The sequence below is a fragment of the Thalassophryne amazonica genome, chromosome 4 (genome assembly GCF_902500255.1).
Source record: "Thalassophryne amazonica chromosome 4, fThaAma1.1, whole genome shotgun sequence".
NCBI classification, from domain to species: domain Eukaryota; kingdom Metazoa; phylum Chordata; class Actinopteri; order Batrachoidiformes; family Batrachoididae; genus Thalassophryne; species Thalassophryne amazonica.
In genome coordinates this window covers 144,884,172-144,898,359 of record NC_047106.1, presented here as the reverse complement: position 1 = coordinate 144,898,359, position 14,188 = coordinate 144,884,172, and the positions used below count along the sequence as shown (strand labels likewise).

The window sequence follows — 14,188 nt, the reverse complement described above, 5'->3', positions numbered from 1 at the left end:
ATCACCACCAAGACAAAACACACAGCATCAAAACATCATCACCAACACACCGAAACAAAACAACATCACCAACACACCGCAACAAAACATCACCAACACACTGAAACAACACATCACCACCAAGACAAAACACACAGCATCAAAACATCATCACCAACACACGGCAACAAAACAACATCAACACACTGAAACAACACATCACCACCAAGACAAAACACACAGCATCAAAACATCATCACCAACACACCGCAACAAAACAACATCACCAACGCACCGAAACAAAACAACATCACCAACACACCGCAACAAAACATCACCAACACACCGCAACAAAACAACATCACCAACACACTGAAACAAAACATCACCACCAAGACAAAACACACAGCATCAAAACATCATCACCAACACACCGCAACAAAACATCACTAACACACCGCAACAAAACAACATCACCAACACACTGAAACAAAACATCACCACCAAGACAAAACACACCGCAACAAAACATCACCAACGCACCGAAACAAAACAACATCACCAACACACTGCAACAAAACATCACCACCAAGACAAAACACACAGCATCAAAACATCATCACCAACACACCGCAACAACATCACCAACGCACCGAAACAAAACATCACCAGCACACCGCAACAAAACAACATCACCAACGCACCGAAACGAAACATCACCAGCACACCGCAACAAAACAACATCACCAACACACCGCAACAAAACAACATCACCAACACACCGAAACAACATCACCAACGCACCGAAACGAAACATCACCAGCACACAGCAACAAAACATCATCACCAACACACCGCAACAACATCACCAACGCACCGAAACGAAACATCACCAGCACACCGCAACAAAACATCATCACCAACACACCGCAACAAAACATCATCACCAACACACCGCAACAACATCACCAACGCACCGAAACGAAACATCACCAGCACACCGCAACAAAACATCATCACCAACACACCGCAACAAAACATCATCACCAGCACACCGCAACAAAACATCATCACCAACACACCGCAACAACATCACCAACGCACCGAAACAAAACATCACCAGCACACCGCAACAAAACAACATCACCAACGCACCGAAACAAAACATCACCAGCACACCGCAACAAAATAACATCACCAACGCACCGAAACGAAACATCACCAGCACACCGCAACAAAACATCATCACCAACACACCGCAACATCACCAACGCACCGAAATGAAACATCACCAGCACACCGCAACAAAACATCATCACCAACACACCGCAACAACATCACCAACGCACCGAAACAAAACATCACCAGCACACCGCAACAAAACATCACCAACGCACCGAAACGAAACATCACCAGCACACCGCAACAAAACAACATCACCAACGCACCGAAACGAAACATCACCAGCACACCGCAACAAAACATCATCACCAACACACCGCAACAACATCACCAACGCACCGAAACGAAACATCACCAGCACACCGCAACAAAACATCATCACCAACACACCGCAACAACATCACCAACGCACCGAAACGAAACATCACCAGCACACCGCAACAAAACATCATCACCAACACACCGCAACAAAACATCACCACCAAGACAAAACACACAGCATCAAAACATCATCACCAACACACCGCAACAACATCACCAACGCACCGAAACAAAACATCACCAGCACACCGCAACAAAACAACATCACCAACGCACCGAAACGAAACATCACCAGCACACCGCAACAAAACAACATCACCAACACACCGCAACAAAACAACATCACCAACACACCGAAACAACATCACCAACGCACCGAAACGAAACATCACCAGCACACCGCAACAAAACATCATCACCAACACACCGCAACAACATCACCAACGCACCGAAACGAAACATCACCAGCACACCGCAACAAAACATCATCACCAACACACCGCAACAAAACATCATCACCAACACACCGCAACAACATCACCAACGCACCGAAACGAAACATCACCAACACACCGCAACAAAACATCATCACCAACACACCGCAACAAAACATCATCACCAACACACCGCAACAAAACATCATCACCAACACACCGAAACAAAACAACATCACCAACGCACCGAAACAAAACATCACCAGCACACCGCAACAAAACAACATCACCAACGCACCGAAACAAAACATCACCAGCACACTGCAACAAAATAACATCACCAACGCACCGAAACGAAACATCACCAGCACACCGCAACAAAACATCATCACCAACACACTGCAACATCACCAACGCACCGAAATGAAACATCACCAGCACACCTCAACAAAACATCATCACCAACACACCGCAACAACATCACCAACGCACCGAAACAAAACATCACCAGCACACCGCAACAAAACATCACCAACGCACCGAAACGAAACATCACCAGCACACCGCAACAAAACAACATCACCAACGCACCGAAACGAAACATCACCAGCACACCGCAACAAAACATCATCACCAACACACCGCAACAACATCACCAACGCACCGAAACGAAACATCACCAGCACACCGCAACAAAACATCATCACCAACACACCGCAACAACATCACCAACGCACCGAAACGAAACATCACCAGCACACCGCAACAAAACAACATCACCAACACACCGAAACGAAACATCACCAGCACACTGCAACAAAACAACATCACCACCAAGACAAAACACACAGCATCAAAACATCATCACCAACACACCGCAACAACATCACCAACGCACCGAAACAAAACATCACCAGCACACCGCAACAAAACATCACCAACGCACCGAAACGAAACATCACCAGCACACCGCAACAAAACAACATCACCAACGCACCGAAACGAAACATCATCAGCACACTGCAACAAAACAACATCACCAACACACCGCAACAACATCACCAACGCACCGAAACAAAACATCATCAGCACACCGCAACAAAACATCATCACCAACACACCGCAACAACATCACCAACGCACCGAAACAAACATCACCAGCACACCGCAACAAAACATCATCACCAACACACCGCAACAACATCACCAACGCACCGAAACGAAACATCACCAGCACACCGCAACAAAACAACATCACCAACACACCGCAACAACATCACCAACGCACCGAAACGAAACATCACCAGCACACTGCAACAAAACATCATCACCAACACACCGCAACAACATCACCAACGCACCGAAACGAAACATCACCAGCACACTGCAACAAAACAACATCACCAACACACCGCAACAACATCACCAACGCACCGAAACGAAACATCACCAGCACACCGCAACAAAACATCATCACCAACACACCGCAACAACATCACCAACGCACCGAAACGAAACATCACCAGCACACCGCAACAAAACATCATCACCAACACACCGCAACAACATCACCAACGCACCGAAACAAAACATCACCAGCACACCGCAACAAAACATCATCACCAACACACCGCAACAACATCACCAACACACCGCAACAACATCACCAACACACCGCAACAACATCACCAACACACCGCAACAACATCACCAACACACCGCAACAACATCACCAACGCACCGAAACAAAACATCACCAGCACACCGCAACAAAACAACATCACCAACACACCGCAACAACATCACCAACGCACCGAAACGAAACATCACCAGCACACCGCAACAAAACATCATCACCAACACACCGCAACAACATCACCAACGCACCGAAACGAAACATCACCAGCACACCGCAACAAAACATCATCACCAACACACCGCAACAACATCACCAACGCACCGAAACGAAACATCACCAGCACACTGCAACAAAACAACATCACCACCAAGACAAAACACACAGCATCAAAACATCATCACCAACACAACATAACACACAGCAACTGAACAACATCATCAAGACAACACAGAGCAGCAAACCATCACTTATGTCCCAGTCACACGGCACTTAGGGCCCCTTCACACATCATGCAAGTTTGGTTGATTTGTGTAGAAAGTGCGCATGAAGCAGGAATTGTATGCAAAACGTAATTTCGTAGCTTCCTCTAACGCCTCTTAGACCTGTTGCTACAACTATTTGTACACACCAGCGGCTGAAAAACAGACACTTCTCTTTGTAGCTAGGACTCTGCGTTATGAGCTCCATCCCAGAACCGAGTCCTGGAATGTAGAGATGCAGACGACACACTGCTCCAGCAGTGTTCGTGATGGGAAAAGACAAAAGCTCATTTGGCCACTTTTTCTTGAAGCTTTGTGACTTTTTCCCTTTGTTCAGGAATCGTTGTATGCAAATCAGAGTTTCTTCTCTGCTTTTTGCAGATGATGTGGTTCTGTTGGCTTCAGGCAGTGATCTCTGATCAGTGGTGGGTACAGATAACCAAATATATTAAAACTTTGATAACATAATCAGATAACTGAAAAGTTATCTTTGATGAAGATAAAACGATAATCCACCCAAAAATGTATCAGAAGTTACAGATAAGCGATAAATTCCAGTATTGTCTCCGGTACACTTGGACCTACTAACAAGAGTTTTAATACCACGATCGCTACTGAAAGAATCAAAGGTGACAACAGACCCAAACAATGAGTCAGCACTTCTGTCTTTGAACATCCTGCCCCCCGTTGGAAGCTCCTGTTTACTACATGGCTTCTGGCACAGATGCAACTGAGAGGAGCAACAAAACTCAACTCTCTACTCAATCACAACGCTGCCATCAGGCCGAGGTCTTGGAAAATAAAGCACTATTGAGTTATGGTTTAGTGAATAAATAAAATGAATACTGATAGAATAACTCCATTCTGTCATTTGTGCAAAGTTAAAATATAACATATATCTTTTAATGTTGAATAATGCACTAATTCTGAAGTTTTGTAACAAACACAGATTGCAAAGGATTCTGGGTAAAATGTGCCTCTGCTAACACTGATTGGTTTGACTCATACATTATGTAAACCAACATGTTAGGTGTTAATGTGAGGTGTGTTGTGTGTTGGTGTTTACAGATAAATGTGCTTTTGTAAAGTATGCCATTTTTTATTTGTAAGGCATTTTCACAAAAGAAAAAACCCAAGTTGTAATTAGATAACCATCTGATATAACCGGTGTCAAAATAAATAGAACACTACCACGATCTACTGGTGCCAGACATTCAGTACTTCAGCTGGGTTTACACTGTGTGAGTTTTGGCCCTTTTTCAGCTGATTTTTCATTTGTGCGAGAATTTTTTGGATCGCACCGAGTTTCAGGTTAATCGCTCGTCCTGCATCGTTTAGTATACATGGAGTCAGATGAAAATCAAACCTGTTTATTATTCTGGTCGGCCGTCGTGAGGGTATTCCGCTGCTGAAGCGCTACAAGTGTCCAACCTCTCACACTGTGCATGTGCAAACACCGCAGACCTGTCTTGTAATGTTTATTTTTTTTTTTCAAAATTCCAGATAATCTGTGTCTGCTATGTTTAAGATGCGTGGAATTTAATAAAGGCAAGCACAATAACAACGTCTACTGTATAAACCCAGAGAATATATTCACAAGAGTTTTAGGCACTAGAGTTTAATGCTGTTGTCCATGGAGCCTGAACAGAGAGTTTGAAATGCATTTCTCATATTGTGAACGTACTGAGATTATCCTATAATGCACCTGGACACAGTATGTCTACACAAAACCTTAAAAATTAGCGCATTACTTTAAAACTAAAACATATATCTGATATTTTCACTTTATAAAACTTCAGATGTGATGTTAATTTAAATAACTTGTTCGACATTAGTTTGGTTAAAATTTGAACCATAATTTAAAAATGTATGCCTCTGGATGACTTGGGTGATATTGGCCGCATATCAGTATGGGGTTAAAAGAAATGAGTCTTTTGTGTGTGTGACCAGTTCTCCTTTGACTGCAGAGGATAGAAGCAGCTCTCCTCTGTTTTGCAGAGGAGAACCGCTCTGTCCTCTGTTTTGCAGAGAGTAGAGCGGTTTCTTCTTAAAGCAGCTCTTGTTTTGCAGAAGTTAGAGTGGGTTCTTCTTAAAGCAACTCTTCTGTTTTGCAGAGGAGAACCGCTCTGTCCTCTGTTTTGCAGAGAGTAGAGCGGTTTCTTCTTAAAGCAGCTCTTGTTTTGCAGAGGGTAGAGTGGGTTCTTCTTAAAGCAACTCTTGTTTTGCAGAGGAGAACCGCTCTACCCTCTGTTTTGCAGAGAGTAGAGCGGTTTCTTCTTAAAGCAGCTCTTGTTTTGCAGAGGGTAGAGTGGGTTCTTCTTAAAGCAACTCTTCTGTTTTGCAGAGGAGAACCGCTCTGTCCTCTGTTTTGCAGAGAGTAGAGCGGTTTCTTCTTAAAGCAGCTCTTGTTTTGCAGAAGTTAGAGTGGGTTCTTCTTAAAGCAACTCTTCTGTTTTGCAGAGGAGAACCGCTCTGTCCTCTGTTTTGCAGAGAGTAGAGCGGTTTCTTCTTAAAGCAGCTCTTGTTTTGCAGAGGGTAGAGTGGGTTCTTCTTAAAGCAACTCTTCTGTTTTGCAGAGGAGAACCGCTCTACCCTCTGTTTTGCAGAGAGTAGAGCGGTTTCTTCTTAAAGCAGCTCTTGTTTTGCAGAGGGTAGAGTGGGTTCTTCTTAAAGCAACTCTTCTGTTTTGCAGAGGAGAACCGCTCTACCCTCTGTTTTGCAGAGGATAGAGGAGGTGTGAAGTGTGGGATGAGCTGCTTAGTACGCTGTCACGGTGACCTGGACAAGTGAATGAATGCATGTTTAAGTACCAGCACTGATTTGTGTGTCCATGTGTGGGCCAGGCTTTCAACTCAGGGTGCTGGAGCAGCTGGTTGGAGTCTATTTGCTGCAGGTTATTGGGGTTCTACCTGTTCCAGGACCGACCCGGGTCTGTGTCTGACAGACTCGGGTAGTTTCTGTGCCCTCGTGGTGCAGAGATGTTTGTGTCCCTGCAGCGTGCCGAGCGCACGGCGCTGACGCAGCACTTGATGTGTGGATACACTTTGTCAGCATGGAAAGTTGTTATTGATCAGCTCAGAGGTCAAACTATCGAACGGCTCCACCCAGAAACGTCCAGCCCGACGGTGCTTCTGTGAGAAATGATTCTGCAAGTAGCGACCGAGCCGAACCATGAAACAAAACCTCAGCACGCAACTCACCTGGGACCGATTTATGGAGCAGGATCCCCCCCTCCCCCCCACACACACAGCTCAAGCAGTCAGCAAATAAATGACCGCGGTGCCTGAATACTTTGTGAACAGAATCAAGTATAAATCTGCTGACTGCGTACAGATAGTTATGTGCCACCACAGGGGGCGCTGTGTTTTTAGCTCTCCTGTGTCCACACACAGCAAACAGGTAGAACATTGTTCTGCTGTAGTCCAGCTTTGTGTTGTTGTCCCTTTCAATACGTCCACGTTCTAAGAGTTCCACATGATGGTCTGAAATCATCTGATAGTCGTCACATTTGTATTGTTTGATTCATTTGTTTGTCCACATTCAGAGCATCTGTAACATCATTAACAAGTCCCTTGTCCACATGTCCATATCACAGCTGTCCCACTGAGATCACATACACAGCTGTCCACTGTCGTCTCCGCCCGTCACTGTCTCTCTGACTGTTTGTAGTCACACTTATCCAAAATCAGACAAACCTGTTCGTCTTTCTCTGTGAGGTGTGGTTTTCCGCTGCGGGGAACGCCCTGTCACTGAGACATTTTGTCAGCTGTGGGACCATCAGATTCCTGACATTTCACACTCCTCCATGATGACATACATGGAGATAACACGTGCTGAACAAACACTAAAAATAATTAAAAGAGAAATCACATTAGCCAAAATCGTTACTGAATTAATGGTAGCAGAAGAGCATTTATGGGCTAAAAAGACCTCCAACTCCACAGAGGACTTCATCAGGAGCAAACAGGAAGGTTCTAGACCAGGGGATGAGGACGGACACACTGCAGGTTTCTCTTTCTACCAGGTGGGTTTGCTGATGAGCTTCTCCGCTGAACATCAATGATGTCACCTGCTGAGGCGATTGGTAGAAAGGGGAACCTGCAGTGTGTCCGTCCTCATCGCCCGGCCCTGGTCTAGACCGCCATTATCATTTAAACACCTGTGATCAGTAAGTCCAAGCATTTTAAATGACGTGACAATCTTCAGATAATGTACAGCTTCCCATAGACATACAGTGTGTATGTGGGTGATTCTTAGACTACGGGCACTTATTATGTCCTTTGATCATATTGTATGAAAAACAGAAAAAAGGGGACATTTCACACTTTTATAGTTATTTTTACAATGAAAGTGTGTTAAGAAATTTGTTCTAGTAGTCTATGATGACTTTTTCACCTTTTTTCAGCATCATTATATGCAAATATTTATTACCATTTTGTGCTTGTCCCAGACCCAGACTTTTGATCTTCAATGATAAAAATGAATGGTAAAGAAACGTTTTTTCTAATGTTTAAAATATCTCTGAATAAAATATCAGTAAAATAATCAAAACATAATTGGGGTATTCAATGTCATACAACTGTTGTGATTTTTTTTAAACAAAATGTAGTTGTCCCACACTATTGCCGTAATTTCCACCACAACACTGTAATGTCCCTTTAAACAGTTTGTATGAAAGATTGTTTGGGTAGTTTCTATGGAGATAAACAGTGACATCAGAGCACATGTATATAGCACCAAATCACAACAAACAGTTGCCCCAAGGCGCTTTATATTGTAAGGCAATGGTGTGGTGGAAATTACATTTACAAGGCCAATAGTGCCCGTGGTTAAAGAATCACCCATGTATACAGTAGTGTTCAGAATAATAGTAGTGCTATGTGACTAAAAAGATTCATCCAGGTTTTGAGTATATTTCTTATTGTTACATGGGAAACAAGGTACCAGTAGATTCAGTAGATTCTCACAAATCCAACAAGACCAAGCATTCATGATATGCACACTCTTAAGGCTATGAAATTGGGCTATTAGTAAAAAAAAAAGTAGAAAAGGGGGTGTTCACAATAATAGTAGTGTGGCATTCAGTCAGTGAGTTTGTCAGTTTTGTGGAACAAACAGGTGTGAATCAGGTGTCCCCTATTTAAGGATGAAGCCAGCACCTGTTGAACATGCTTTTCTCTTTGAAAGCCTGAGGAAAATGGGACGTTCAAGACATTGTTCAGAAGAACAGTGTAGTTTGATTAAAAAGTTGATTGGAGAGGGGAAAACTTATACGCAGGTGCAAAAAATTATAGGCTGTTCATCTACAATGATCTCCAATGTTTTAAAATGGACAAAAAAAAACAGAGACGTGTGGAAGAAAACAGAAAACAACCATCAAAATGGATAGAAGAATAACCAGAATGGCAAAGGCTCACCCATTGATCAGCTCCAGGATGATCAAAGACAGTCTGGAGTTACCTGTAAGTGCTGTGACAGTTAGAAGACGCCTGTGTGAAGCTAATTTATTTGCAAGAATCCCCCGCAAAGTCCCTCTGTTAAATAAAAGACATGTGCAGAAGAGGTTACAATTTGCCAAAGAACACATCAACTGGCCTAAAGAGAAATGGAGGAATATTTTGTGGACTGATGAGAGTAAAATTGTTCTTTTTGGGTCCAAGGGCTGCAGACAGTTTGTGAGACGACCCCCAAACTATGAATTCAAGCCACAGTTCACAGTGAAGACAGTGAAGCATGGTGGTGCAAGCATCATGATATGGGCATGTTTCTCCTACTATGGTGTTGGGTCTATATATCACATACCAGGTATCATGGATCAGTTTGGACATGTCAAAATACTTGAAGAGGTCATGTTGCCTTATGCTGAAGAGGACATGCCCTTGAAATGGGTGTTTCAACAAGACAATGACCCAAAGCACACTAGTAAACCAGCAAAATCTTGTTTCCAGACCAACAAAATTAATGCCTCGCAGATGTGAAGAAATCATGAAAAACTGTGGTTATACAACTAAATACTAGTTTACTAGTTTAGTGATTCACAAGATTGATAAAAAAGCAGTTTGAACATAATAGTTTTGAGTTTGTAGCGTCAACAGCAGATGCTACTATTATTGTGAACACTACTGTATATATACATGACCAGTCACCACACACACACACACAATCAATCAATCAATTTTTTTATATAGCGCCAAATCACAACAAACAGTTGCCCCAAGGCGCTTTATATTGTAAGGCAAAGCCATACAATAATTATGTAAAACCCCAATGGTCAAAACGACCCCCTGTGAGCAAGCACTTGGCTACAGTGGGAAGGAAAAACTCCCTTTTAACAGGAAGAAACCTCCAGCAGAACCAGGCTCAGGGAGGGGCAGTCTTCTGCTGGGACTGGTTGGGGCTGAGGGAGAGAACCAGGAAAAAGACATGCTGTGGAGGGGAGCAGAGATCGATCACTAATGATTAAATGCAGAGTGGTGCATACAGAGCAAAAAGAGAAACAAACACTCAGTGCATCATGGGAACCCCCCAGCAGTCTAAGTCTATAGCAGCATAACTAAGGGATGGTTCAGGGTCACCTGATCCAACCCTAACTATAAGCTTTAGCAAAAAGGAAAGTTTTAAGCCTAATCTTAAAAGTAGAGAGGGTATCTGTCTCCCTGATCTGAATTGGGAGCTGGTTCCACAGGACAGGAGCCTGAAAGCTGAAGGCTCTGCCTCCCATTCTACTCTTACAAACCCTAGGAACTACAAGTAAGCCTGCAGTCTGAGAGCGAAGCGCTCTATTGGGGTGATATGGTACTACGAGGTCCCTAAGATAAGATGGGACCTGATTATTCAAAACCTTATAAGTAAGAAGAAGAATTTTAAATTCTATTCTAGAATTAACAGGAAGCCAATGAAGAGAGGCCAATATGGGTGAGATATGCTCTCTCCTTCTAGTCCCCGTCAGTACTCTAGCTGCAGTATTTTGAATTAACTGAAGGCTTTTTAGGGAACTTTTAGGACAACCTGATAATAATGAATTACAATAGTCCAGCCTAGAGGAAATAAATGCATGAATTAGTTTTTCAGCATCACTCTGAGACAAGACCTTTCTGATTTTAGAGATATTGCGTAAATGCAAAAAAGCAGTCCTACATATTTGTTTAATATGCGCATTGAATGACATATCCTGATCAAAAATGACTCCAAGATTTCTCACAGTATTACTAGAGGTCAGGGTAATGCCATCCAGAGTAAGGATCTGGTTAGACACCATGATTTGCGGAGCCAAGTACAATAACTTCAGTTTTATCTGAGTTTAAAAGCAGGAAATTAGAGGTCATCCATGTCTTTATGTCTGTAAGACAATCCTGCAGTTTAGCTAATTGGTGTGTGTCCTCTGGCTTCATGGATAGATAAAGCTGGGTATCATCTGCGTAACAATGAAAATTTAAGCAATACCGTCTAATAATACTGCCTAAGGGAAGCATGTATAAAGTGAATAAAATTGGTCCTAGCACAGAACCTTGTGGAACTCCATAATTAACTTTAGTCTGTGAAGAAGATTCCCCATTTACATGAACAAATTGTAATCTATTAGACAAATATGATTCAAACCACCGCAGCGCAGTGCCTTTAATACCTATACACACACACACGCAGTCTAATGACACAGCAGAGGAGCAAAGATAAGAGGAACTTTATTTCTGTCAAAGGGGGCTTCAGTTCAGTCAGTCAGGTCCTCTGTTCAGTCTGATCCAGTCACATATTCAGACCTTCGTTCTCAGAGACGATTATAAACTATGTTCTGAGTTTGTGTGTTTTGTATCATTTTATAACTGTGGCCGTTATTTTTCTTTTTGATTTGGTCCTCATCAGCCTCCGTGAGGACTTCCGCCTCCTCCCGGGGTGATGTACACCTCTCTGGTTGCCATGGTGACTCGGTGATCGATGGCGGGGGTCTGTTTGGGGTAAACACGTGTGCAGTGATCCAGGATCGGTATCAGCTGGCTTGTAGGATCTGTGTCTGCTCATCCTCTGGTCTCTGAAGGCTCCTAATTTGGATACAATGAACTCAGCTTGATCGACATTGATCCTGAATGATCTCAAACCTGATCCTGGGTTTAAGAAAACCAGAACAGAGTACCGTCATAATGAGTCCCAACAGAACCACAGAAGATGGTCTGCTGGGATCAGCAGTGTGTCTCTCTGTTTATGTGTGATTGTGTACGAACACGCAGACACACACAGTAAAGCTGATGTCACATTGCCATCTGGTGGTTAGATGAGGCATGGCACATAGTTGTCAGGGGCCTCATATACACAGACCTGCGTGGATTTCCTACTGAAACATGCATGGATCCAAGCACGTTCCGTTTGTACATCCCACTGAACGTGGAACTGAGTGCACATGCAGATGTGCCAAACTCCTCCCTTTCCACACCCCTATTTAAATATGCCAGTTCATTCAAATAGGTCCTTGGAGTTGCAATTCCCCCCCTCAGATAACATGAACACAAAACAAATTATACAGAGTGTGAGCTGCAGATGACTGGAAACAGAAACATGCAGGGACAGTTTATTTGTGACTCTGTTAAATGGAATAAACATGAAACTGGAAAAAATGTTAATGGGAGTGTGTGTGTGTGTGTGTGTGAGGCCGTAAACGCTGTGAGCTCAGAGCAGCGCACACACATGCAGAAGTTAAAAATGTGAGGTGCTCCATGACCATAACTTTACACATGCATTTACTGACAAATACTGAACACAGGGAGACAATCAGGGGCCTGTTAAGAACCTGCAGCTCCCATTTCACTGTCAAAACACATTAATAATAAAATATATTTAAAAGTGCACATTCTCAAATGTGCCCACGCTGGTTTTCATTTGGAACAATCTGGCGATATGGCCTTTTTTCTTCCACCATCAACATTGTTCATCTTTAAAATTGCTCTCATTTTGCACGCGATCAGTCCTCCAGCATCTGTAACACTTGGTTTCCCTCTTTCCTCCTTTGTGGAAAAAGCTGCCGTGGACACCGTGTTTGCTTTTCAGGACTTCTTTGAGACACCTGCTTGGCGTTTCTCTCCACACATCACATCAAAGCCTCTGGCGAGCGTTGGGCTGCGTGGTGCTTAATAAGCAGTGGTGGTGCTTTTCACTTGCAACACCACAAACAAGACGGTCTCTTAAAGCATCTTCTAAAAATGCACCAAATCGGCATGTCGAAGCCGGCTTTCTGAAAGCTACCATGAAGTCACTGATGGATTCCTCTTGTCTCTGCTTCCTTGTGCTAAACTCATCTCTCTTGGTGATGAAGTTTGATTTGGGGCGGGGCCTTGCGCTGCTCTGAGGGGGGCACATTTTGTTTAGGCCGCTCCTCCCCGCCCCGCTGAATTTGGGACCGTTCCCGTCCACAGCCACACCGTGTGTGGTGCCTTTCACACTGAATGTGTTCAAGGTGTTGTGCGTCGCGCATCACTCAAACACCCATTTTCAATGAGAAGCGCACCGCTGCTTGACACGGTCCTAGTTCAACCTAATCCAAGTTTCACCGCTGCGCGCTGTGACATAGCTTTGTGCGTCCAATAGAAACGAGGCATCAGGACAAAACACGGAAGGCGACAGAGTGCAGAATTGTGTCAGATGAGTTGTCCAATCAGAACTGCTAATTTATACACTAAAGAAAGTCCTCATTAATTTGTTTATTTTTTATTTCTGATTACTGTACATTTTCAGGTACAAAAATGTCTCTTACATTAGAAAACTTGTAATTGAAATAGTTTTAAAAGATTCTTTAGTATGGAGCCCTAGAAGTGTCACTGCAAAATGTTTTGCATGTGGAGAGAATTTGCGCACATTTTGCTACATTGTGCGCACACTTTACTATATTGTGTTCTCGTTTTACTATAGTGTGCGCTCATTTTAAGAACTGTAAACTGACCAATTCCAAAAATGAGCACACGATTTAGTAACATGAGGGAAGGAGTTAGTATAATGAGAAGACCGTTATAAAACACTGTGTGCACGATTGACTTAAACGTGGCCACAATTTCTAAAACATGCACTCCATATACAGTCTTGACACATAAACATGAGCACCGCATGTGACCCTGTTACAAAGACGTCCGCTGCCACCACCATCCACCTACTTAAAGATAGAAAGATATTCA

At 43.3% G+C, this 14,188-nt stretch overlaps 1 protein-coding gene across 1 annotated transcript; it reads left to right on the top strand.

The window, feature by feature from the left end:
• Window positions 1-1,259: 1,259 nt before the first annotated feature.
• Window positions 1,260-7,171, top strand: LOC117509071 (LIM domain-containing protein A-like). Its single transcript, XM_034168877.1, has 2 exons — window positions 1,260-3,521; window positions 7,031-7,171. Exons 1-2 carry the CDS (start codon window positions 1,260-1,262, stop codon window positions 7,169-7,171), a joined length of 2,403 nt encoding a protein of 800 aa, XP_034024768.1.
• Window positions 7,172-14,188: the final 7,017 nt, after the last annotated feature.